General features: G+C 54.6%; 1 protein-coding gene across 12 annotated transcripts in view; it reads right to left on the reverse strand.

The window, feature by feature from the left end:
- Positions 1-26,759, reverse strand: part of DOP1A (DOP1 leucine zipper like protein A) — a 55,026-nt gene that overhangs the window by 11,476 nt on the left and 16,791 nt on the right. For 5 of the 12 annotated variants that reach the window (XM_061570754.1, XM_061570737.1, XM_061570720.1 and 2 more), the window contains 20 exons: positions 26,232-26,566; positions 25,607-25,762; positions 25,065-25,165; positions 13,039-13,436; positions 12,123-12,683; positions 11,490-11,847; positions 10,183-10,309; positions 8,957-9,155; positions 8,451-8,620; positions 7,810-8,029; positions 7,016-7,188; positions 6,047-6,480; positions 5,132-5,270; positions 4,693-4,878; positions 3,829-4,032; positions 3,336-3,479; positions 2,863-2,918; positions 1,915-2,019; positions 1,495-1,561; positions 1,239-1,383 (listed from right to left, as the gene is read on the reverse strand). In XM_061570754.1, coding sequence (XP_061426738.1) covers positions 1,239-1,383; positions 1,495-1,561; positions 1,915-2,019; positions 2,863-2,918; positions 3,336-3,479; positions 3,829-4,032; positions 4,693-4,878; positions 5,132-5,270; positions 6,047-6,480; positions 7,016-7,188; positions 7,810-8,029; positions 8,451-8,620; positions 8,957-9,155; positions 10,183-10,309; positions 11,490-11,847; positions 12,123-12,683; positions 13,039-13,436; positions 25,065-25,165; positions 25,607-25,762; positions 26,232-26,566 — 4,278 coding nt within the window. The remainder of the gene's footprint in view (positions 1-1,238; positions 1,384-1,494; positions 1,562-1,914; positions 2,020-2,862; positions 2,919-3,335; positions 3,480-3,828; positions 4,033-4,692; positions 4,879-5,131; positions 5,271-6,046; positions 6,481-7,015; positions 7,189-7,809; positions 8,030-8,450; positions 8,621-8,956; positions 9,156-10,182; positions 10,310-11,489; positions 11,848-12,122; positions 12,684-13,038; positions 13,437-25,064; positions 25,166-25,606; positions 25,763-26,231; positions 26,567-26,759) is intronic. The other 7 variants (XM_061570805.1, XM_061570796.1, XM_061570788.1 and 4 more) reach the window with 6 other exon arrangements.

Here is a 26,759-nt window from a genome sequence, read left to right on the forward strand (position 1 = left end):
AGTGAGATGAGAGGGGAGAGGTAGGAGAGTGCGTGGAGAGGGGGGTAGAATGAGATGAGGGGGGAGAGGTAGGAGAGCGTGTGGAGGGGAGTAGAGTGAGATGAGAGGGGAGAGGTAGGAGAGTGCGTGGAGGGGAGTAGAGTGAGATGAGAGGGGAGAGGTAGGAGAGCGCGTGGAGGGGAGTAGAATGAGATGAGGGGAGAGAGGTAGGAGAGCGCGTGGAGGGGAGTAGAGTGAGATGAGAGGGGAGAGGTAGGAGAGTGTGTGGAGGGGAGTAGAGTGAGATGAGAGGGGAGAGGCGGAGAGTGCGTGGAGGGGAGTAGAGTGAGATGAGAGGGGAGAGGTAGGAGAGTGCGTGGAGAGGGGAGTGGCGTGAGATGAGAGGGGAGAGGTAGGAGAGTGCGTGGAGGGGAGTAGAGTGAGATGAGAGGGGAGAGGTAGGAGAGCGCGTGGAGGGGAGTAGAGTGAGATGAGAGGGGAGAGGTAGGAGAGTGCGTGAAGGGGAGTAGAGTGAGATGAGAGGAGAGAGGCAGGAGAGTGCGTGGAGGGGGGGTAGAGTGAGATGAGAGGGGGGAGAGGTAGGAGAGTGCGTGGAGGGGAGTAGAGTGAGATGAGAGGGAGGGAGAGGTAGAGTGCGTGAGGAGTAGAGTAAGATGAGGGAGAGGTAGGCGTGGAGAGTGGGGTAGAGTGAGATGAGAGGGGAGAGGTAGGAGAGCGCGTGGAGGGGGGGTAGAGTGAGATGAGAGGGAGAGGTAGGAGAGTGCGTGGAGGGGAGTAGAGTGAGATGAGAAGGGAGAGGTAGGAGAGTGCGTGGAGAGGCGGGTAGAGTGAGATGAGAGGGGAGAGGTAGAAGAGTGGGTGGAGGGGAGTAGAGTAAGATGAGAGGGGAGAGGTAGGAGAGTGGGTGGAGAGGGGGGTAGAGTGAGATGAGAGGGGAGAGGCAGGAGAGTGCGTGGAGAGGGGAATAGAGTGAGATGAGAGGAGTGGGGGTAGGAGAATGTGTGAAAGGGAGTAGAGTTAGACGAGAGGTAGGAAGCGGTGAGTCCAAGGAGGATCTTGAAGACTGCGAGTGCGATCCCCGAAGTTGATGCGGGATCGGATTGCGAGGCGGTGGAGGGATCCGGGTAGTGGGGGTGACACGGTCTCGTTTAGGGCGGCGAGTCTGGGCAGCCGCGCCGCGGGAACGCGTGGACGCTGGATCCACGGAGCAGGATCGGCGAGGGCGAGCGAGTCCTTACCGTCGGCGTCGGCCTGCAGTCCGGCAGCGTCCACCGTGACCTGGGGTCCGGCCTTCACCTCGAGGTTGCGCCGCAACCACGTGGTCTGCTCCAGCGAGGAGCCGGCCACGTGCGTGACTGCCTCCACCAGCCGCTGCGTCACATCCTGCGGCCGCACGTCGCACCGCGAGCGTCACAACTCCGCGTCCGAGCTCCGAGTATTTATTTATTCAATGCTCTTTTACCATCATTCCACGCGCCACCCGGTCGCCTTTACCTGGAGGTCTCGCAGATCCTTCTTGCTCTCCATGGGTGGCATCTTCATCACAAACTCGTTGAGGATTCTGCAGCGGGAATCGCCATCGACAAATTAAACTGGGCCACGTTTCTGTGCGTGCATGTGTGGTGCGTGCGAGTCTGTGTGTGCATGGGAGCGTGTGTGCGTGCGTGCACGTGTGTGTGTGTGTGTACGTGTGTATGTGTGCGTCCAAGAGTGTGTATGTGTGGGTGCGTGTGTGCGAATATGTACGTGTGTGTGTGTGTGGCCTCAAGGTGCACATGGCCAGGCACAAGCGTCGTGGTGACGTCACCGCCACTTAGTGGCGAATGGCGGTTGTTGTTGTGTATGTGCATGTGTATGTGCGTGTGTATGTGCGTGTGTATGTGTGCGTCCATGAGTCTGTGTGTGTGTATGTACCCTAGCAGCAGGAAGTGACCGGGGGGAGGGAGGTTGAGAGCGGAACAATCTTTGAGCAGTGACAGCAATGAAGGCCAGCTGTCCACAAACTGAGACACAGCTATCCTGTATGCACACAGACATAGACAAAGATCCCCCGTATAGCCTCAATAGAGTGGGGGGACAAGTGCTGTTCGCGAGCACGAATTAACGGTGGCAGGACACACGAGGGGGTGGGCGGCCAGCACCACGCCCAGCCGCCTTTGTCTCCCCAGTGGCGATGTTTACACACCGCACCAGCTACTCATTTGAGGCCGAGTCACACACCCGTAACACGCAAATACAAAGAACATCCGTGTAGCCTTCAACAGACTGCTGGGGCGAGCGTGGTTAGCGAGCACCCATTAAGGCCAGCACGGCGCAGAAGGGCTTTCTGCGTCCACAACCATCCCCAGCCAACTTAGTTGACCCACACACAGCAACAACAACAGCCACCACTCTCCACTAAGTGACGCTTGTGCCATGTTAAGTCCACTTTGAGGCTATCGTGTACGGTGCGGAAGGCTCACTGGTGCTCTGTTTGCAATGCCCACAAAAAGCCAAAAGGTCCCTCTCGAGATAGCCTCAACAGGCTGTTGGGGCAAGTGCTGTTAACGAGCACCTTTTGAAAGAGAGCGCGACACACAAGGGTGTGAGTGTCCAGCACCACACCCAGCCACCTTTGTCTCCCCAGTAGCGATGTTTACACACCGCACCAGCTACTCACTTGAGGCTGAGTCGATCTGGACGAGTTCAACACTGTTGTTGGTCGTTAGAGGGAATTGAACTCGCGTCGGCGGGTTTGTAGTGTGGTGTGCTAACCGCCACTCCACAACAGCACTCACACCGAGCACATATACAGGTCCTCCACAGCTTACACTCGCTCACACACTCGCACACTCGCACACACTCCCCCCAAGAGCGCCTCACCTCTGCACGTAGGCGAAGAAGAACTGCAGCACGCTCACCTCCAGCGGCACGCTCTTCTGCTGGCGACACGACGAGAGAGATCAGCGGGAAACGCCACATCACGCCAACCCGGCTAAACGCACCTGCACCGCACCCGCGGCGTGCGAGTGGCGGCCGCGCGCGTGCGTGGAGGCGTTCTCCGAGAAATGCGTCCCTCGCTTCGGGTAGAGACGGCCGATCAGAAGCGATTGGAAGGTTGAACCGCCGTGCCGTGAGATTGAATCGAAACCGGCGACCTCCGGGATTGCAAGTCCAGCGAGCTGGTGGCCGTTACACCGCGACAGTGGCGGCAGCAGCTTGCCGAGTGCCCAACGGCTTCACCATCAAAATACCGGGGACGATTCCTAAAATTACTGAACACATTCGTCGACGATACGGAGTGACCGGAGGACCGCGGGTGGGGGGGGTGAGGGGGCGGGGGCGGGGTTCATCACCTCCTTGGGCGAGGGGGCCGGCCCGCTCGGGGGCTGCCGCACCACCTCCTTGACGGTGCCCACCACGCTGTCGGTGCGCATGCTGCTGATGCCGCGGATCAGGTCCACCAGCAGCTGCTGGTCCACATTGGCGGCCGCCAGAACCTGCGGACAGAGAGACCCCCGCCCCCGTGTAGCCTCCGACACGGACAGTCGTGGAGAGCGCTGTCAGCGAGCACCTATTAAGGTTGGCTCGGCTAGTCAAGCGAGGTTAAGCACGGGTGGGTACAGTTCAAGCTCGCGTGGTTACGCGCGGTCCAATGTGGATAAGCGTTGACGCTCCTCGGCAAGGGGGAAAGGGCGGTGGATCACCGATGAACGCGGTTAGCCATGGGTGAGTGCGGTTAACCACACGTGGGTGAGTGCGGTTAACCACGTGTGGGTGAGCGTGGCCGAGTGTGGGTGAGGAGGGCGAGTGTAGGCGGGCGTGGACGTTTTGGCGAGCGCGGTTAACTGTGGTCGAGCGAGGTTGCGCGCGGTTGTCCGCGGCCGACGAGCGGGGTCGATCGTCGACCTCCGCGGCACACACCCGGCTGCGGGAGGCCGCGGGCCGCCCCCTCGTGCGCTCGCTCCACACGCGCGCCACCGCGGCCATGAAGGCGACGCCGTGCTGCAGGCTCAGGGGGCTCAGCAGGTCCAGAACTTTCTGGCGCAGGATCTGAGACGGGCAGCGGGAGAGACGAAACGCAAGCACACACGAGCGGCGTGACGGAGGAATCCGCTTGGAACTCTTGCAGAGAGCAGCGAGTCTCTCGGTGTTAGGGAATGGCTCGGAGAAGCGGTTATCATACGCTACGGGTTACCGTGCTATGCTACCTGGTTTCTGTGTGAATATACAAGTCTCTAAATGAGTCTACGGGTCTCTATACAAGTCGGCGGGTCTCTAGCTAAGTCTACGGTTCTCCATCATGAGTCTATGGGTCTCTCGCCCAGTCTACGGGTATCTATATGAGTCTACGGGTCTCTATATGAGTCTACGGGTCTCTATATGAGTCTACGGGTCTCTATATGAGTCTACGGGTCTCTATATGAGTCTACGGGTCTCTATATGAGTCTACGGGTCTCGAGCCGAGTCTACAGGGCCCTATATGAGTCTACAGGTCTCTAGCCCAGTCTATGGGTCTCTATGTGAGTCTTTGGGTCTCTATGTGAGAACCCCCAGTTTAATCACAGGTGGCCGCCTGGATTCAATCCCAGCATCTCAGCGGTGCCGGCTCAGCGCTCCGAGCCACCCGTCCACCTCAACCACCGGCGCGACGGGAGAGAGACTCACGCGGGGAGAGAGTTGGTTGAGAGCGGAACGATCACTCGCGCTCACCTTGGTGGAGCCCAGCCCAACCGAGGAGGGGGCGGCCGCTCCTCCCGTGACCCCAGCCACGACCTCTACCCGCTGCCCCTCGGCCTTGCCCAGCAGGCTCCAGAGCAGGGCAGCCGTGGAGAGGACGCAGGGCAGCACGCACAGCATGGCGGCGCGGGCCTCGGCACGGCTAGCGGAACTTGGCGACTGCACGTGCAGGCGCACGTACGTACGCACGCAAAAGACACGCGGGCGCACGCAAAGCACACGCACACATGTTACATAAACGCACACCCATGGACACATGCACAAGCGTACGTGCCCACACGTGGAGTCGGACACACACTAAAGCATGCACACGCACGCGCACCGTCACGGCAAAAGGCACACGTCCACACTGTCACCCAAACACACGCGTACACGCACACGCGCACACGCATGCATGCTGTGTCCCTCTCACGTGGATGTGCGTGGTGGAGCTGTCCAGCAGGCAGTAGTGCACCACGGTGGTGAGCCCCTCCAGCAGGCACAGCACGTAGTCGGGCGGCACACTCTCCAGCAGCACGTCCGGCCTGCATCGCACAGCACCGCATGCACCACTGTGTACCACCAACAAAGAAAAAGGTCCACCGTATAGCCTTAACAGACTTTTGGGGCAAGTACGGTTCGCGAGCACATATGAAGGCCGGCACGGCACACCCAGGTGGCCAACACCACGCCCAACTGCCTTCGTCTCCTCAGTGCCGATATTTACACACCACACCAAGTACTCATTTGAGGCTGAGTCGACCTACGGGAGGCCTAGGTCGGGTTCAGATAATCATCCCTGGTGTTGGCCGTGAGTGGGAATCGATTTCAGATCGCCAGGTTCGTACCACCACCACCACCACCCCACCTGCATCACCATCACCAATATAACTACCATCATCCCTATAACCACCACCACCGGCATCAACACGAAACCACACACATTACCACCGCTACCACCACCATAACTAACACTGCACCCATCACTACCACCACCACCAGTAATCCACCACCAAACATTCTTAAAATAACATGCAGAACCACGTGCTACAGATCCACATGACACAACAAAGACAAAGATCCCACGTACAGCCTTAACAGATTGTTGGGGCAAGTGCTGTTAGCGAGCATCTGTGAAGGCCGGGGAGGACCCATGACCGGTTCAGACAATCGTCACTGGTGTTGACCGTGAGCAGGAGTCGAACCCGGCTCGCCGGGTTCTTCGCGCAGCGCTCTAACCGCTGCAATACCACCACCGCACACGCCACCACCGCACACGGCACCACCGCACACGCCACCACCGCACACGCCACCACCGCACACGCCACCCCGAGCCAGCGTCGCTCACCGGTCGGCCGCGAGGGCGCTCTCCCAGGCGTGCTGCTGCGCCGCCGCGTCCAGGTTGCGGCACACCTGAGCGACGACGGCCACGGCGAGCCGGGCCAGCGCGCGGCCCAGGTAGGGCAGCGACGCCGTGACGGCGCCCACCCAGCGCGGGTGAGCGGCGCAGCTGGCGCGGCCCGGCGGCGCCGACACCAGCAGCGCCCGCGTCACCGCCCAGCCGAGCATCTCCTGCTCCGCCAGCGGGCGGCTCGACACGAAGCGCAGGGAGGTGGGCGCTGCCGGGCCCACGGCCTGCTCCTGCTGGTGCTGCTGGTGCTCCTGCTGGTGCTGCTGGTGGTTGGAGGGGGGGTTTTCTGGCTGCGCTGCCACTAGTTCGGTGAATCCGCCCTCGGGGTCTTCCGTGCAGGCCAGCACCTTGTGCTCCAGCACCATTAGGGCCTGGCGATGAAGAGAGACCGGTCGCGCGTGGAGACTTCGTTCCTGTTGTTATTGTTGTTATTCCAACAAGTGCCCATCCTCACGTGTCATGAAACCAGGAAGTCGGAATGATAAAAAGATGTGGCCAGGTCACCCTGGGACCTTTTCTTGCCAGTATTAAAGTATAATAATAGATTCTGCCCTTTCTGCCAATAAAACAGGAGGTGTTAAGATGTTCAAACACCAAACAAAAACCTTTTGCAAGGAATCATGTCTGCATTAACCACGCACAATTGGTAATATATGCATATATGCATTGTCTTTGAAACCGATTGGTCTACACCAGAGACAGCCAACCAGTGTTAAAACCAGAGAATGCCAAAAGGCGAACAGCACAAAGATAATGCACCATCAGGGCGTTCATACCTCGGGGTGAGCAGCTACAACATGGTCACCCTGCGGCATAACCTACAAATCAATTACGAATCCTAATAACATTGGCTGCGAAAACCTCCTGCGTAGTTAGTTAATATGATCTGTGCGGACGCAATGAAACCTGCAGCAGGCGCAGCAGCTGGGCCTGCAGAGCCCCGCTTGTCCCCTCTCCGCTGGCGCCGGCACTCCCCTCCCCCGACTCCGACTCCTCTTCCTCTCCGTCCTCAAAAAAGTTCACTTTTCCCTCCACGGAGAGGCCCTCTTCAGCGGCCGGGTCGTTGCGCACGGAGAGCACTGCACGGGCGGCACCGTCGGCACAGTCGCCGCCGTCAGCGCCGTCGTTTGACACCGCGACTCCCACGCGGCGCGTCCGCCGGACGTGCACGACGGCGCCGGCCAGGCGGCGCAAGCTTGGCGGTAGAGAAATTCCATAACTGGCTACGTGCACGACAACGCACACTCGAAAGACGTGGGCAATGACGTGGACGATCGTGAAGTGGCTGCACGGGCATCGTACGCAAACGTAAAGTAGGGCTGCAATTAACATCGAAACAATTGCCCACCTTTCTTTCCATTTTAGGGAAAAATCGCTCGTAAAATACGTCGGTGTCGGACGCGCTCAGACGTGGGCGGTGATGATGCGTTGGGATTCGTGTGTGCGGCTGACGATGTGTGACGAGCGTGCCAATTGTGGTGTGGTGATGGTGGAGTGGCGAGTGTGGCGTGATGAGTGTATTGGTGCCGGTGTGATGATGGCAAGGCACTAGATCGATTGCAGGTTACTGGGCGCGACTCAACTTGCTAATAAGGTCAACGCTTGCGGGCTGACTGGCTGACGGACCGAGCAACGAACCGACCAGTCCACCCACGGCCTCACCGCCTCGTCGTGCGGCGAGGCCACGGGCCGCCACCCACCGTGCGCTTGTGCCCTGGCGTGCGCCCCCGCCACTCCGGCCACCAGGCAGTGCAGCACCACCTTCTGCGCCTTGCAGCGCGCCAGCAGGTCCAGCAGGAAGCTCGCAAAGCCCGGGCCGGAGCTCGAGGCGGAACCCGTACCTCCGGCGCCGGTGCAGCCCGAGTCCACGAGCCGCGCCAGCGCTGACACCAGCAGCGTCAGCACCTCGGCGCTGGCGAGCTGAACAGCCCCGGGGAGTAACGAGGTGAGAGACAAGCAGGGCTGTGATGCGGCCCTTCCTGTACATGCGCGTGTGTGTGTGTGTGTAAGCGTTAATGGTTATATACACCGAGCGAAGGTAGGGTTTAGGGATATAATCGCGTTGAGTTATGGGTTCAGGTTTCGTGTTTTAAGGCTCAAGTCAGGTTTCAGTTAGGGCTAGAGTGAGACTATATTTAGGGTTTTAGGGCTAGCATGAGAGATAATAGTCAGATTATGAATCAGAGCTTGGGTTAGGATTTGGTTTGGGACAAGGGCAAGAGTTCAGGGTGACGATTCGCATGAAATAATTCGGGGTACTCAGCGGCAATGGTCTTACGCTGGGGCCCGGTCGGCACAAGCCGATTCACACGAAGCTGGACCAGTGGTTGAGGGGCCTTGCCTGCACGTGGCGGTTCTCGGAGAGCTGGCGCGGCGACGCGCGTACGTGGTGCGGGTAGTACGAGCGCAGGAACGCGAGCCCCAGCGACAGCACCACCTCCAGGTACATGGCGTTACGGAAGCCGCCCGCCTGCGCCCCTCCGCCCTCCGCCGACACCACCACGCCCGGGCCTGCAAGCAGCCAGCACCGGCGGCGGCACAAACCACACAAAGACAAAGATCCTCTGTATAGCCTTAACGGGCTGCTTGGGCAAGTGCTGTTAGCGAGCACCTATAAAAGCCGGTACGGCACACAAGGAGGTAGGTGGCCAACACCACGCCCAGCCGCCTTTGTCTCCCGAGTGGTGATATTTACACATTGCACCCAGTACTAATTTCAGGTTGAGTCGACCTATCAGAGGCCCAGGACTAGGTAAGATTATTAGTCATTGGGGGTGTTCGTAGCGCGGCGCGCTAACCGCCGTGCCACCACCCGCTCTCTCCACACATCCTCCAGTCGCTACCGACCGTGGGCGCTGGCATAGAAGTCTCCGCCGGTGAAGGAGGCACGGTGTCGCGCCAGCAGGTTCTGAAGCAGCACGAGGCGCGGGGCGCGGGCGCCGCTGACGCCCGTGGTGGCGAGGGCGCTGACGAAGGCGGCCGGGATGGAGCGCAGCACCGAGCCGAGCACCGCCAGCGCATGCAGCACGCGGCCCGTGTCGTACACCTGCGGGCGCAAGCGGGGGGGGGTGTGTACGCGTGACACCTCTAGCGGGGATTGCGCGAGATAAAGGCCGAACACTGTTCAGGCTTTAGGTTTAGGGTCGTTGTCGTTCGTGTAAATAGCGTCGCTAACAATCGCCAGGGGAGGAGCCACAGACGACAAGGAAGGCAGCAGCAGCCAGGCGGTGAGGAGCCAGAGCTACCAACAATTGCCCAAGCTCTGCAGTCCTCCGTATATTAAGATGTCATCAGCCAATTAATTAGATTGGAAACCGGAGCTCCCGGGGAAAAAAAACCCGCACACACGAGGGAGCAACACTCGATTCCACACAGAAGTGACAGATGAAGATTAGGCCGCACTTTGCTGCACCGCCCTCTTCTCCCGGTGAGCCAGAGTGCGGGCTCCTCCTCGACGCCCAAGAGGTGGGTGTATCGTAGCATCCGCGTGTGATCTACCAACCCTCGCTGCTCCTGCTGCTGCTGCTGCCTGCATAGCGCTGGGTTAGAGGCCACGCGCGCTGCCACCCCTGCCTGGCTGGCCTGGGGGTCTGGTCACTCGGGAGTTACAAACAGAAACTTCCGGGAGGCGGGGGGGTGGGGGCGGGGGGGGGAGGGGGGTGTGGGGGGGCGGGGGGGAGGGGGATTGGGGGGGTGGTGGGGGGGTGGTGGGGGTGGGGGTCTCACGGGGGGGCGATCTGCCACTGGTTACTAAGCGGTGCTGCTCTCCGTGAAAGTGCAATTCTGAAGCTATCTACTCACCGGTTGTAAACGTCGTAGGTGTTAATTACGTGTAAATGTAATGAACTCGTCGTTAGTTATTAATTATCTCGTTAAATATTCGGCCTACGGTGGGTGGGGGGCACGGGGCAGCTGACAGCGCTGATCGGGGGGCCCACGACAAGCGTGATGTTGGGGAATCGCCGTGCCGGAGGAAAGCTCCCCCGCCTCTAGGTCAGCTCAGACTGAAATGAGAACCTGCAGTGGGCTTCACCTAGGTCAGCTCAGACTGAAAACGAATGGGCCGTGCTCACCTGCAGATAGAGCAGCACGTGCTGGTAGAGGGGGTGCACGGTGGCCACGCTTCTCTCCATCACCCCCAAAGACGAGGAGGGGGCGGCCGCGTTGCCATGGTTACCTCCTCCCATCCTCCGGGTAGCCCTGGGAGACACAGCACCACCGCACTCACCACGTGGTACACGCGCGGCCCCTGTCCGTGTTTCCGCTGCTGGATGAGGGCCTCCCCTTGCTGGCTGCGTCAGTTCCGTACATTGTTCATTTGACGATACTTTTACATGCTGGTCACGGCAGATTGGCGAAGGTCGGGGAGGAGCAGCAGGAGGAGCACACAAGTGCAGTACAACAATATATTATTCTGCACCACACTCCGCTAACAATGTAGCCCCGTAGCCGCCCATAGCCACCCGTTGTGGTGTGCGCCCGTACAAGCGCTATCCAGGCTCGAGCCTGCTTAGCCTGCTTCGGGCGCTTGCTGGGCGACTTCGCCATCGGGTCTCACGACGCGACGGTCCGGACACACGCCAGCCCACAGCGACTCCGGGCATCGTCACGACCCACTTGCACCAAATATTTAGTGCAGTGGTTCTTAACCTTTACTGCGGTCCTTGCACCCCTTTGGTTCTCAATAGTAAAAAAATATATATACGTTAATAAATACGCAGGTTTAATTAAACGAAGTAGTTGTACTTGAGTGCCCGTGATTAATTTGTGCTTCGATGATTTACCTTCTAAAAAAACCTGACCATGTCTTGCACCCGCAGAAAGGGCATCAGGTTAAGAGGAAGAACCACTGCTTTAGTAGAATGGCAATTCACAATTTTACACAGAAATACGCAAATTGGGGACGGTGCCACAACGGAGTCATGGTCAGCAGCGCACTGGACGCACAATCCTGAGGTCACGCCGGTCCAATTCTATCTCCCGTGAGTTAATGAATCTCCCTGCCCCGCCCCCAGCCGCCTCTGTCCACCGAGCTGTGTGAATGTGAAAGTTCCACCACAGGTGGTCTATAATCGTCAGGTCGCGTGTGGCGGTGGGCACTCCGACCTCTATCCAACGCATCTGGCCAGCGTGGAAGTGCGGACCAAATAGCCCTCTGGAGCGGTACGATCACGGAGGCCTCTCCGTCAGCAGTGATGTGAGCGAGCAATTGCAGGGCTGCACCTTTGCCGTTTGCATGCTAATTATTTGCTCAAGGAAAACTGAAGCCGATGACCGTCTCAGGTGCTCTGCGGTGCTGCTGGCGCAGCAGCAGTGACCTCCGACGTACGCAACGACCTCCCCGCGCCTCCAACTCAACCGCGCGGCACCGGAGCCCAACCTGCGCGGCGAGCACGAGTCGCTGTCCCCCTCCTCCTCCTCCTCCTCTGACGACGAGTCCCTGTTGGTGCCGTCCCCCTCCCTGGTGCCGTACCACGCCTCCAGCCCACCGGCCTCGCCCAGGTACGCCGGCGGCAGCCGCATCGGCAGGTCCTGGACGGCCGGCGCCGCCGGCGCCGCCGCGGCCGAGACCCCCCGCGCCGCTCCGTGCCGGACTTTGGGTCGCGCCCCACCACCACCTTGGTCCAGCGTGCTGCTGCTGCGGCTGCGCGGGGCGCCGGACTCGACGCCCGGCGCCAGCAGCGGGAAGGAGCTGGGCCGCGGTAGCACGGTGCCACACGGCGCCGTCACCGCACCGCCTGCCGGTGGCGAAAGGAGTCGCGGGTAAATACTCGGCTCTCGCGTTTATTGAACGGCACACCACGGACGCCAAGAATAGTGGGGTGCGCGCGTCGAACCGTGAGCACGGGGACCGGGCGAGTGAGCATCGAACGAGAGACGGCAGAAACGTGGCTGAGAATGGAGTCGGCAAAATGAAACCGGTACAAACGAGACGCACGGTATGAACAAGACCAGAAATTAAAACGAGATGGACGCTACAATCGCAACTAAAATAATGACCCTTGAACCCAACCTCGACTGGGATCCGCCGGAACGCTCCGCGTGGTGGCGGCAGTGCCGCCGGACTTGCCGCGGCTCTCACCATCGACCGCGTCTCCCGTCTCCGCTTCCCCTCCACCCTCCAGTCTCGCGACGGCCTCCACCACATCCTCCAGTAGCCGGCACACCTCCGGATCGATGTCCCGGCAGACCACCCTACCCTCCTCCTCCTCCTCATCTTCATCCGCCTCGTCCGCCTCGTCCACCTCCTCGTCGGCAAGGCTCGAGTCGCCCGTGCGGTCGCTGACCCCGCTGTCGGAGCGCGACCTCGTCGAGACGCCGTGCGTCGAGCCCGTGTCGTCGTCGTCGTCGCCGCAACCGCCGTCGTCCTCGTCGTCCGCCGCGCCGGGCCCCTCCTTGGCGTGGCTGGCGCTGGGCGGGGAGGAGGAGAGGGGGCTCTCGGAGTCGGCGCCCAGCGGGTTCACGGTGAGGCCCACGGGGACGCGGGACCCGCCGTGGGCCATGCTGGACCCCCCACGCGCCACCCGCTCCGTCACGTAGTAGCCGGCGTGGTCGCCGGACGCGCGCACGCATACTGGGCGCACACACACACACATCGTCGTTATCATCATCGTAATCATCATCGTCCGTGAAGCAAGTGCTGTAAGCGAACGCCACAATCCCACTACCTACACAGCAAACACCATACCTGGCGAGCACCATGCCCGGCCGCCTTTGTCTCCCCAGTGCTGATGCTTATACACCGCACGTGGTTTTCAGGAGAAGCCCAGGAACGATTCAGCTATTCACCGCATGACTCGCCACGTATGTTGGCCGGGGCCAAGAATCGAACCCACGCACCCGGGATTCGCGGCACAGTGCGCTATCCGCTGCCAAACTCCTCCTACAAACACCCACAGCGGGGCAACCCGCGGCATCCCCAAACTCACCGCTCACTCCAGTCACCTCCCGGGCGCCGGCCTCGCCGGCCAGGAACGCCCCTTCCACCACGCAGCTCCCGCCATTTCCCCGCATCTCCGGGTCTCGCAGCGCCATCTCCCCAGCTCCGTCGGCGCCGGTTTCCAGCGGCTCGCCGGCGCGCGGATCGTCGCCGAGCTGGCGCAGTGAGAGGGCGCGGGAGCCGGTCCCGGCGCCCGACTGCCGCAAGGCGACGGCCGCCAGCGACACGCGCTGCGTCTTGGGGTGCAGCAGCAGCAGCAGCGGCGGCTCGAGCAGGCGCGGCACGTCGTGGCGCTGCACGGCGTGCGTCAGCCACTCGTGGCACACGGAGGCGCACTGCCCGTCCGACTCCACGCAGCGCAGCGAGTCCAGCATGAGCAGCAGCGACCTGCCGGCATGCCGGGTCGCTCGGTCGGGTCACTCGCTTAGCCGGGCGTTCACTCGCTCGGTCACTCAGCCGGTCAGTCACATGGGAGTGAGGGGAGAGGCGAGAGCCGAGAGCCGAGAAATGGGGAGAAAATAGAGGGAGGGGAGATGGAAAAGTAGGCAGAGAGGTTCGAGGGGAAAGGTGGAGGGGGGAGAGTAGTCGGGGTCTCCTGTATTTAAGCAGGGGATGAGTTAAACCCATTGCAAGGGCGCCCCGATCGGAGCGGCGCGTGGAACAGAAACGAAAGCTGACAAGTGCGCAGCGAAGCACGGGCAGGTGCACGCGTGCAATTGCACCGAGAGACGGGAAGATGACCACGTGGGTTAGAGAAGACACGCCGATTCGAGGACGTCGCACGGACCGCTAAGACAAGCGAGCGGGCTCGGGCAGGACGCTTTCCGATAGGGAAAGACGGCGGCCGGGCGGTGGAGACTTATCGACAGAGCGAACGCGCCCGAGGGGGCGTCGGCCGCGGAAACGGAGAGGCGAGGATGCTGTTGTATCCTAACCCTTCTTCCATAATTGAGATTAATAATATTTGATGATTTTTTATATATTATCTTTTTACTTGTTTTTTTTAATGAATGAAACACACCAAAAGCGCAGCAAACTGCAAAACACCAGGTGTTGTTAAGTAATGAACCGGAGGAGGGCTAGGATGGCAGAATTTGCAACCTTGCTTCAAGGGAAGATAAGGCCTGATGAACGGGCACATGTCACCCGTGCAGGCGGCAGAGACAGTGGGAGTGTCAGCCAGACATAGTTAAGGCAAAAAGCCCAACCATCCTGCATGGTTTTAAAGTAACGTCAAAATTCGAAATTCAACAACAGAGTAGGCTAAATTATCGATCCTCGCGCTCGCTCAAATTGGAGACCAGGCTGCGAGCTACATAAATGAACCATTGCCCATTTGCTAATCCAATACTGAATGTTAATATTACTGAAGTCAAAACGAATTCTATGACCTCAGCACATGGGCAAATAATAGGGCAGTGTCGACTCAAAGGCAATGGAAGAAACAGAGGCGCCTTTGTCTAAATCACAACCACAGAAAGCCAGGAATCATCACTGATTGTGTGTTCAGGGATTCCGAGCTAGTTAGAACACGTGCACAGGGGGGGAGCTGATGTAAACAACCCTGCACGTCTGAACGTGAGGGGGCCTTTGACCTGAAAGTAAGAATAACACTCCCAGAGCAGAAGGTTGGATGACCACAGTGAGACGAGAATAAGAGTGGTGTATATCTCTCAAGGAGGCAGACCCAGCTGAACAACAAGGCTGCGGGGTCACCAGAAGTTCGCATTCGCCTAGTTAAGACAAAAAGCTCAATTATTCTGTATTGCTATTAAAGTAACGTTAAAGTCGGAATTTAACAACAGGGTAGGCTAAAGTTATCGATATTCACACCCACTCCAATTAAACCAGGCCACAAGTTACGCCTACTGAACCATCACCATTATTAAGTCAATATGAAATGTTATTTCCATACTTCAATACTTTCTATACAATTCGACCCGAAGCATATGACAATCAGAACCTTCCTAAGTCAAAATTGAATCGCACCCAGACAGGAGCGAATAGTCAATATAAGGTTGAAGAGGGAAGGAAATCAAGAGCACGGCGAACTGCAAACGTAAGCAAAAAGCCGGGAACAACACCAGCCCAGCAACAGCGAGTGGGGCTTCGACAGGCCATAAAGTAGAATAATAACTCCCGGGGTCAGGGGACACAAGAAGAAGCAGGCAGACAAAAACCAGAACTGACTCCAAGGTTCAACCGCCCTCACCTACTCAGGAGTGACGGAAATTAATGAGGCCTTGAATTAACGGCAGGCAACAACAACGGCGAGCAGAGATAGGGTGGGGCAAAGACTGCGGGCTATGGAATGCAACTTCGTGTCAGTAAAGCCCTGACAAACAAGTTAAGTTAAAGACATCACAATACATAATATCGCACATAACATCAATGTTAACGCTATTCACCGTAAACTATATTCCGCTTATATAACCATCCAGGCACCAAGGAATACGAATTCCTAGGATCAAGAAACTTACCCCTTAACCTAAGATATCGGAAATAAATTAATAGTAATAAGTATATGCATGAAAAGACAAAGTAAAACTTATGGAAAAGCCAGGATAACGGGATGAATCACCACCAGGTCGAATATAATACATAATAAAAAAAAACGATGTTAAACCCAGGGTCGGAGAGAAAGGGAGATCCCGGCCGTCTTTGTATCCCCGCAGCGCGGGATAGGAGTGTGTGTACGCTCGGGGAAACACCTACACTTGGGTCGGGAACCACGATGGGAAACGACAGACCTTAGGTTACATACAGAATCATAACTGTGAAATAGTAAGGGACAAATGTTAACTTAAAACTTTTTAACCATTTCTTTGTGCGCCGGGTCGGAGAGAGTGTTGCCCCTCCCTCCAGGTTGTGCAACACGAACAAAGACGCCTATGAGACGATTTGTAACGTCTGTGTTTTGGGTCATGAAGAAGGCCAGACAAGAGATAATATTGCACCCAGACAGAGAGACGACTTCGAGGCAATTTGTAACATCTGATTGTTTGCTCGTGGGTTTTATGGAGGGAGTGTGACAACGAATATACCGTCAGTGATGCACACAAGGACACACGGACATACGGACAGACACATGGACACACCTGCCTACGGACAGATCCTGACACAGCAAAAATCGAAAGAAGCCCCGCCTTGTGGGCGGGATCCAGGGGGATTTTTCGGCATAAAGTAAAGGATCCTGAGCATTGGAAACCAGTGCGACGGGAGGGTCCACTCAGAAGCTCGACCGGGAGGGTCGACTCAGGAACGAGTGTGACGAGAGGGTCCACTCAGGAGCGCGACCGGGGGAGTCGGCTCAGGAGGAGTGCGACCAGTGGGTCCACTCAGGAGTGCGACCAGAGAGTCGACTCAGGAGCGAGGGCGACCAGCGGGTCGACCCAGGAGCGAGCTCGACCGGGAGGGTCGACTCAGGAGCGAGCTGCGACCAGCGGGTCGGCTCGACTCATCTTCAGCTCGTCAACCTCTGCCGAATCGGGGGTCTCTGCTGCCACCGGAGTGGTGAGCATCGCGGATTCGGCGACAACCCAGAGCTGCACGCTACGAGCGAGTTGTGGGCGCCACCTACCGACCGGGTTCCGAACTGCGACAGCGTATCAACAGCCATCCGAACCAATTCGCCACGGGATCGACTGATACGTATGACGCGCACCGCCCCCTCACCACACGACCACCAGGCGTCTGTTTGACCTAAAGAATCGACTCCGAACACTGACTATTCAAGACAACTCTTACCACTCAAAAACACTCGAACCCATAAGCCATCCGTGGCTGGAAAGCATCACAACGAGACCGAGGGATGGCCCTCCGTCGTTTATAAGAGTATTCTTAATTTTTATCTTTAATATTTAGTGGGCTGTACTCTTAATCGCATAAATTCCCAACAGATCCATCAATACGAACTGATTCTTGGCACCTCCTTCCGCCGAGCCACGCTCACGTGGGGAGTGGTGGCCCACCGGATCCTTATCAGGTGATCTGGTCCCCAATTAGTAAACTTGGTATAAGATAACGATCTTCGGAAAAGGAGCACCGTCGCAGGCCCTTACTCCGAGCCGTTCTGAGATAACCTGCCGATGTATCTGTTGAGATTGGTGCCTTTAAGAATAATAACTGTTTTTGATTGTGTTTTTTTTATCGCCGTATAATCTTTCAAGTATCTTTCAGTCATAATCGCCGCACGTACTCGCATCCTCTACAGAATATTCAACTGTTCCGTGACCCAAGGTGTTAACAACGTGATAAGGGTTGCGTATGATCAATAAGGAGTGCGGTACTGCGTGAACAATATTGAGTATAATCATTCATTAACGTTAAGGTTTTCTTAGCATAATATTTGCATGTTTTAACGACTCTCTCTCTCACTAAGAACCATCGCGTTATGCGGGATCCATGTGCCGTTGTCAAAGTGAAATCAGACAATCGTTGATGATACTGTATTGATGCCGTATTGACGTTCCGGGATTGAGAGTTCGCATACTATATCATAGTTAAGGTTGAATTAGTAATAAATTGATCAATACAGAAGTGGTTGTGTGATTCTTTCCTGAAATCTATGCATAAGATCTGCTTCTGCGTTGAGATTTGAACTTGGTGACCTTAATAAACACACTAATACATACTCAGTAAATGTTAAAGCGATAACGGGGTGAACCGGGGTCTGGTTATCATAACGACTTGCGTTATCATAATTACACCCACTCGCATAATTAATACGATTACCTCTCGAATTGGCATAATTAAAATGTGCGTAATTACATAAATTAACATATTTCCGGATAATTACACATTTGGCCAAATTTCATTTAATTATTATTATTTCCACTGAATATTCATAACCCACATATACAACATAATAATTTCACCCACGCACGCATACAACATAACAAATTTTCATACCCAACATATACAACATAATGGGGGCTCGTCTTCCGGGATCTCTCGCAGACAGTTTGTGCATGAATTCAGGAACGAATCACTGATGTGTTAATCAAAGTGTTGTGAACTAACGTTGCCTTGTGATTGTAAACGGGGGTATACAAACAAAACGCGCTCTGAAGGGAAATACCAGAGTAGCAGAGTATAACAAAGACAGCTGGGCTGAGATTATTTGCTCGAGTTGAACTGACGCATCCTGTGATACAATTGTTTATATGCACTCTGAAAAGAAATATTAAGGTAACTCTTGCCATACTTAAGATGCTAGGATTAAGAATAATATTTGAATGGGTTATGGGATACGGGGAGCTCGTATTTAAACGTACCGACCAATCTGTTACAAAGCAGTACAGTCAGAGAGACATATGGGAAGGGAGCTGTATCGATAACACGAACACACCTTGGGGGAAACTAATTGACTGGATAAAAAGTAACGAAGGCAAACACGATGCAAAAACTGCAGAGAAGGCAGGACAGGACTCATACCTTCTCACACAGGCATACAGACAGGGATTGTGGAATGAAGGAAATTTTGGAAAGGAAACGGGAGAGAAATCGTCTCTAATAAACGACGAGAAATGTCCTCACACCCTCGAGAGGGAGGAGAAATCAAAGCTCGCGACACCAGCGAAACTCACAGACGTTGAGCCACAGAATAAATATGGAAGTAACATCAAATCACTCTCTTGGGTACGTGGACAGAGTCCAGGGATTGATCGCACAAAAGTTAAAGTAAAATCGCCAGGACATGGTACACTAAGGGCAGAGGCAAAAACTGAAGGGAAATGGCAACACGAGCGACACGGCCCTGGGCGCGCACACAGAAAATGCACACCACTTAAACACAAGAGACACAGCACAGACCAAAGTGACAGATTGCCTGATGATAACTTGTTTGATGATGACGCTGTCAGCAATCAACTTTCGGAATACCTGTTCACCAGTAAAACCCTTAAGTTGATGGACAAGGCTCTAGTCAGAATTCCCGATTTTGACCCCCACAATAAGACTATGGATATCCACACACATATCGCGACAGTGGAAGAGGAGGCAATGATTAGAGGGCTGAGGAGACGGGATGAAAAAGCGAGTTTGTTGAAACGGACCTTACATAAAGAATCTATTCCATGGGTAAAGTCACTACCACACAAGGTTAGAAATGATTTTAAACAATTGAGCCTGGCAGTGATTCGGAAGTTTGGAGAATATTCGACACTCACTGAGGGGTTTTATGCTGTAAAATCGATGACCCAGGGCATGGACCAAGATCCACGTGACTACCTCGTCCAATTTAAAAGAGCGTATTACGCAGGCGATGTGAATCAATACCACGAAGGGGATAAAATGTTCAAAATTATGTTTTTTGAATCCTTAAGCCCAGAGATTACAGAAAGGGTGAGAATGGTTTTGAATCCAGAAACCGCATCCTTACGCCGCATAGAGAGCAAGGCGTACATGGCATGGTTATACAGAGCTAAGAATCATAATTCGGATCCAGAACACAGGGAGAGGGATGAGGAACCCAGCCTCTCAGAGAGGAATAAAAATCACCGAGCAGTCCCACCATGCAGAGAGCAGCAGAAACGCACGCACACATGGCAAAATAACCCAGAGAGAGGTTGGCACGAGAATGAGAGCGGCACAAAGCCGAACCTTCAGGAGAATCGCAGGAGGGGGAGGTTCAGAATAGAACCATACCAACACCCCATGCCCCGACATGCGCAAGGTCAAGATTACCCACAGGGATGGCGAAGTAACAATCCAGGAAAAATTTGGCACCCAAATGGGAAAAACACTGGGCCAAGGGTGCAGGAGAATCGTAGGAGGGAGAGGTTCAGAGCAGAACCATATCAACACCCCATCCCACGACACACGCAAGGTTCAAATTACGCACAGAGATGGGAAGATAACCACCTAGCGGGAAGGTGTTACACATACCGCGGAGGTATGGATGCGAACATTCACGAGAATCGCAGGATGGGAGGTCAAACACAATCGATCCAATTCCGACCAATTCCTCCACCGGCTATACCAGGAGGGAATAGAGGAATAACACAGAATACGGTCCAAATACGTGATGAACCATCCACAGTGATTGAGAGCGGGCAGCCCATACGCGCCACACCCGCCGAGGTGTTAAACCCGGCGCTCAATGTGAAATACAGGCAGGCTGCAAGTGACAGGGCGGGCAAAAACGTGGACAGTGCTCCCGTAAATGACGCGCGGATCGAATACAAGGACAGGGTTGCATTGAAGCGTGATCGGACAGTACAAAAACAGACAGCAGGGACACGCCCTGAGGAGCGCAGGCATGAGCCTTTGAATGGAAAATATCCAAGGGAAACCAAAAATTATGTGGATCGGAGTGCTAAAATGGAGACGAATGTCCATGACGTACCGGGAATGGTGTTGAAATCCAACACACTAGTAAAAACAAAGAGGGCAACATTACGAGGGACAGAATTAAATCGACACACTGACTCGGCAAATGTGCATGTAATCGCAGAGAGAGCGAATGCCTCGAACCAAGTGTCAAAGTGGGTCGTGTGCGCGAATTCTGGTTATGTGCAGCACAATTTTTCACCACACACTCCCACGACACAGAGAGTCAGAGAGGAAACTACAAAAACGAACCCGAAAACCGTGATCGAATTATCGAAGTGATAAGTGGTGAACGAGGCAACATGAGGAAGGTAACGCATAAATGCGTTCGAAACCGCTACCTAGCGTTTCCCAGGATTTAACAAAAACAAAAATGAATATTCGTCGGAGTCATGATGTATCAGAACCGATGTAACGCAATATCGATGTTTAACGCTTGTTTAATTTTCTTTGCTCAATTCAAATAACCATGTTAAGTTGTGACACGTACGCGCGCGTTGTAAGGAATAGCAGCAAAACTTGAGGACAATCGATGGTTCATGATGGAAGAAGGGTATACATTTTTTTTAAAAATAACCCGTGGCCATTTGACCACTGGTCATTTTTAAAAGGGCGGTATGTTGTATCCTAACCCTTCTTCCATAATTGAGATTAATAATATTTGATGATTTTTATATATTATCTTTTTACTTGTTTTTTTAATGAATGAAACACACCAAAGCGCAGCAAACTGCAAAACACCAGGTGTTGTTAAGTAATGAACTGGAGGAGGGCTAGGATGGCAGAATTTGCAACCTTGCTTCAAGGAAAGATAAGGCCTGATGAACGGGCACATGTCACCCGTGCAGGCGGCAGAGACAGTGGGAGTGTCAGCCAGACATAGTTAAGGCAAAAAGCCCAACCATCCTGCATGGTTTTAAAGTAACGTCAAAATTCGAAATTCAACAACAGAGTAGGCTAAATTATCGATCCTCGCGCTCGCTCAAATTGGAGACCAGGCTGCGAGCTACATCAATGAACCATTGCCCATTTGCTAATCCAATACTGAATGTTAATATTACTGAAGTCAAAACGAATTCTATGACCTCAGCACATGGGCAAATAATAGGGCAGTGTCGACTCAAAGGCAATGGAAGAAACAGAGGCGCCTTTGTCTAAATCACAACCACAGAAAGCCAGGAATCATCACTGATTGTGTGTTCAGGGATTCCGAGCTAGTTAGAACACGTGCACAGGGGGGGAGCTGATGTAAACAACCCTGCACGTCTGAACGTGAGGGGGCCTTTGACCTGAAAGTAAGAATAACACTCCCAGAGCAGAAGGTTGGATGACCACAGTGAGACGAGAATAAGAGTGGTGTATATCTCTCAAGGAGGCAGACCCAGCTGAACAACAAGGCTGCGGGGTCACCAGAAGTTCGCATTCGCCTAGTTAAGACAAAAAGCTCAATTATTCTGTATTGCTATTAAAGTAACGTTAAAGTCGGAATTTAACAACAGGGTAGGCTAAAGTTATCGATATTCACACCCACTCCAATTAAACCAGGCCACAAGTTACGCCTACTGAACCATCACCATTATTAAGTCAATATGAAATGTTATTTCCATACTTCAATACTTTCTATACAATTCGACCCGAAGCATATGACAATCAGAACCTTCCTAAGTCAAAATTGAATCGCACCCAGACAGGAGCGAATAGTCAATATAAGGTTGAAGAGGGAAGGAAATCAAGAGCACGGCGAACTGCAAACGTAAGCAAAAAGCCGGGAACAACACCAGCCCAGCAACAGCGAGTGGGGCTTCGACAGGCCATAAAGTAGAATAATAACTCCCGGGGTCAGGGGACACAAGAAGAAGCAGGCAGACAAAAACCAGAACTGACTCCAAGGTTCAACCGCCCTCACCTACTCAGGAGTGACGGAAATTAATGAGGCCTTGAATTAACGGCAGGCAACAACAACGGCGAGCAGAGATAGGGTGGGGCAAAGACTGCGGGCTATGGAATGCAACTTCGTGTCAGTAAAGCCCTGACAAACAAGTTAAGTTAAAGACATCACAATACATAATATCGCACATAACATCAATGTTAACGCTATTCACCGTAAACTATATTCCGCTTATATAACCATCCAGGCACCAAGGAATACGAATTCCTAGGATCAAGAAACTTACCCCTTAACCTAAGATATCGGAAATAAATTAATAGTAATAAGTATATGCATGAAAAGACAAAGTAAAACTTATGGAAAAGCCAGGATAACGGGATGAATCACCACCAGGTCGAATATAATACATAATAAAAAAAAACGATGTTAAACCCAGGGTCGGAGAGAAAGGGAGATCCCGGCCGTCTTTGTATCCCCGCAGCGCGGGATAGGAGTGTGTGTACGCTCGGGGAAACACCTACACTTGGGTCGGGAACCACGATGGGAAACGACAGACCTTAGGTTACATACAGAATCATAACTGTGAAATAGTAAGGGACAAATGTTAACTTAAAACTTTTTAACCATTTCTTTGTGCGCCGGGTCGGAGAGAGTGTTGCCCCTCCCTCCAGGTTGTGCAACACGAACAAAGACGCCTATGAGACGATTTGTAACGTCTGTGTTTTGGGTCATGAAGAAGGCCAGACAAGAGATAATATTGCACCCAGACAGAGAGACGACTTCGAGGCAATTTGTAACATCTGATTGTTTGCTCGTGGGTTTTATGGAGGGAGTGTGACAACGAATATACCGTCAGTGATGCACACAAGGACACACGGACATACGGACAGACACATGGACACACCTGCCTACGGACAGATCCTGACACAGCAAAAATCGAAAGAAGCCCCGCCTTGTGGGCGGGATCCAGGGGGATTTTTCGGCATAAAGTAAAGGATCCTGAGCATTGGAACCAGTGCGACGGGAGGGTCCACTCAGAAGCTCGACCGGGAGGGTCGACTCAGGAACGAGTGTGACGAGAGGGTCCACTCAGGAGCGCGACCGGGGGAGTCGGCTCAGGAGGAGTGCGACCAGTGGGTCCACTCAGGAGTGCGACCAGAGAGTCGACTCAGGAGCGAGGGCGACCAGCGGGTCGACCCAGGAGCGAGCTCGACCGGGAGGGTCGACTCAGGAGCGAGCTGCGACCAGCGGGTCGGCTCGACTCATCTTCAGCTCGTCAACCTCTGCCGAATCGGGGGTCTCTGCTGCCACCGGAGTGGTGAGCATCGCGGATCGGCGACAACCCAGAGCTGCACGCTACGAGCGAGTTGTGGGCGCCACCTACCGACCGGGTTCCGAACTGCGACAGCGTATCAACAGCCATCCGAACCAATTCGCCACGGGATCGACTGATACGTATGACGCGCACCGCCCCCTCACCACACGACCACCAGGCGTCTGTTTGACCTAAAGAATCGACTCCGAACACTGACTATTCAAGACAACTCTTACCACTCAAAAACACTCGAACCCATAAGCCATCCGTGGCTGGAAAGCATCACAACGAGACCGAGGGATGGCCCTCCGTCGTTTATAAGAGTATTCTTAATTTTTATCTTTAATATTTAGTGGGCTGTACTCTTAATCGCATAAATTCCCAACAGATCCATCAATACGAACTGATTCTTGGCACCTCCTTCCGCCGAGCCACGCTCACGTGGGGAGTGGTGGCCCACCGGATCCTTATCAGGTGATCTGGTCCCCAATTAGTAAACTTGGTATAAGATAACGATCTTCGGAAAAGGAGCACCGTCGCAGGCCCTTACTCCGAGCCGTTCTGAGATAACCTGCCGATGTATCTGTTGAGATTGGTGCCTTTAAGAATAATAACTGTTTTTGATTGTGTTTTTTTTATCGCCGTATAATCTTTCAAGTATCTTTCAGTCATAATCGCCGCACGTACTCGCATCCTCTACAGAATATTCAACTGTTCCGTGACCCAAGGTGTTAACAACGTGATAAGGGTTGCGTATGATCAATAAGGAGTGCGGTACTGCGTGAACAATATTGAGTATAATCATTCATTAACGTTAAGGTTTTCTTAGCATAATATTTGCATGTTTTAACGACTCTCTCTCTCACTAAGAACCATCGCGTTATGCGGGATCCATGTGCCGTTGTCAAAGTGAAATCAGACAATCGTTGATGATACTGTATTGATGCCGTATTGACGTTCCGGGATTGAGAGTTCGCATACTATATCATAGTTAAGGTTGAATTAGTAATAAATTGATCAATACAGAAGTGGTTGTGTGATTCTTTCCTGAAATCTATGCATAAGATCTGCTTCTGCGTTGAGATTTGAACTTGGTGACCTTAATAAACACACTAATACATACTCAGTAAATGTTAAAGCGATAACGGGGTGAACCGGGGTCTGGTTATCATAACGACTTGCGTTATCATAATTACACCCACTCGCATAATTAATACGATTACCTCTCGAATTGGCATAATTAAAATGTGCGTAATTACATAAATTAACATATTTCCGGATAATTACACATTTGGCCAAATTTCATTTAATTATTATTATTTCCACTGAATATTCATAACCCACATATACAACATAATAATTTCACCCACGCACGCATACAACATAACAAATTTTCATACCCAACATATACAACAATGCGACCGTTGCATCGTGAGACCCGCGAGAGCTGCCAACGATCTCGGATCGATGAGGTGCGTACCTGTCGAAGGTGCGCGTGAAGGCCCAGTTCTTGCTCTGCTGGAGGTCGCGCGTCAGGTGCCAGAGCAGAGCAAACTTCCTGTACGCCTCCACGCGCGTCGCCTACGCACATGCGCACAGGTAAGCAAACACGCACACACGAGGGCACGCGCACACAAACACAAGCAGGCACGTGTGGGTACAAACACGCACACGCTTTAACGCATGTACACACAGGGAGTGCACGCACATGCACAGATACACCTACGATTAGCACGGTTGGCTACGTACGGCGCGAAAGACGTTCAACATAGTACATACATACATACAAGCACAGACACTTTGGGAAAACAGATTAGACCAGCAGATGAGCCCAGCCTACCTCAACGAACAGTGCCAACAGGGGAGAGCCGACGGACTCTGGAGAAGAGGGCACGGCTAGTCGGGGAGCAGCAACTGAGCTTACGGAAGGAATCGAGAGGCGTGGATAACGTCCGGCAGAGTGGATCAACAGAAGGGTCCACGGGGAAGGCCCAAGGGGCCTGCAGGAGACGGGGGTCTCACCGGCACGCGGGACGCGAGGTCGCGGGACACCACGTCTTCGCACACCGAGGGGCCGGGCGCCAGCCCGTGCAGCTGCTGCAGCAGCTCCACGCAGCGCCGGTGGTGCCGCCCCCCTCCGCCCTCGCCCAGCTGGGCCCACAGGATCGCCGCCACCATCTGCCCGCAACGCGCGACACGAGCGGACGGGAGTTGAGCTGGGACCGCGGCGGCTGTGTTTTAGCCGCCCGGCGCTCCGCTCGTTGTTGTGAGCGTCGCTCCACCGCCCTCCGTTGTTGCTGGAAGGCGACTGCCTCCAACTGCCCAGCAGTAGCGTCCTTCACGAGCCTCCTCACCCCACGCCCCGCCCCTCACCCCTCACCTCTTACCACGTGCAGCTTGCGTAGTCCATGACCAGCGTTCTGATTTGGCTTTTTAAATTTATAATTGGGAAGCCTTCCAGCAGACCCAAAAATCTGGCTAACTCAAGTCCGGCCGACTTTGTGTTGCACCCACGTTGAATTCGGCTGCACTGTATTATAGCTGTATACATCTCAAAGCTGTATTGAATTACACCGCCTCGTACTCCAACTGTTCTGTACCACGGCCGCACAGCGCCGCACCGCGCAGTCACCGCGCGGACACACACCTGAAAGAAGCGAGTCTTCTCCGCCAGGTAGCGTAGGTGAGCGTCGGTGAGCGGCGGCACGATCACCACGGCGACGCGCCCGGGGCTCGCCGGGCTTGGGTACGCCATCGTCGCCTGCTGCTGCTGCAGCTGCTGCTGCGGCGAGGAGACCGCCACCGCGGAGACGGAGCGCGCCAGGTGCAGCAGGTCCAGGAAGCAGGCGATGGCCGTGCCGCGCACGGGGAACGCCTCGCTGCCGCTCAGGCCTGCGTCAGAGCCGCCGCCGCCGCCGCAGCCGTAGCAGCAGCAGGCCAGGAGGGTCTGCAGCCACTCGGGGAGGACGCCCGTCGTGTCGCCTGCACGTAACGACGACGACGACGACACAACAGCGATGGCATCGGTGGCGTCGCGATGCAGTGGCGAACGCCAACGAACGCTCCGCATCATCTCAAGGCATAGATTTTCCCAGTCGATGTTAGTACTCGTAAAATACTTTTGGGTGAGGCCACCTAACGATCCGGCCAGATTTGTGTTGTAAAACCCTCCACC

The sequence above is a fragment of the Lethenteron reissneri genome, chromosome 6 (assembly GCF_015708825.2).
Source record: "Lethenteron reissneri isolate LAM-NWPU_2019-01 chromosome 6, ASM1570882v1, whole genome shotgun sequence".
NCBI classification, from domain to species: domain Eukaryota; kingdom Metazoa; phylum Chordata; class Hyperoartia; order Petromyzontiformes; family Petromyzontidae; genus Lethenteron; species Lethenteron reissneri.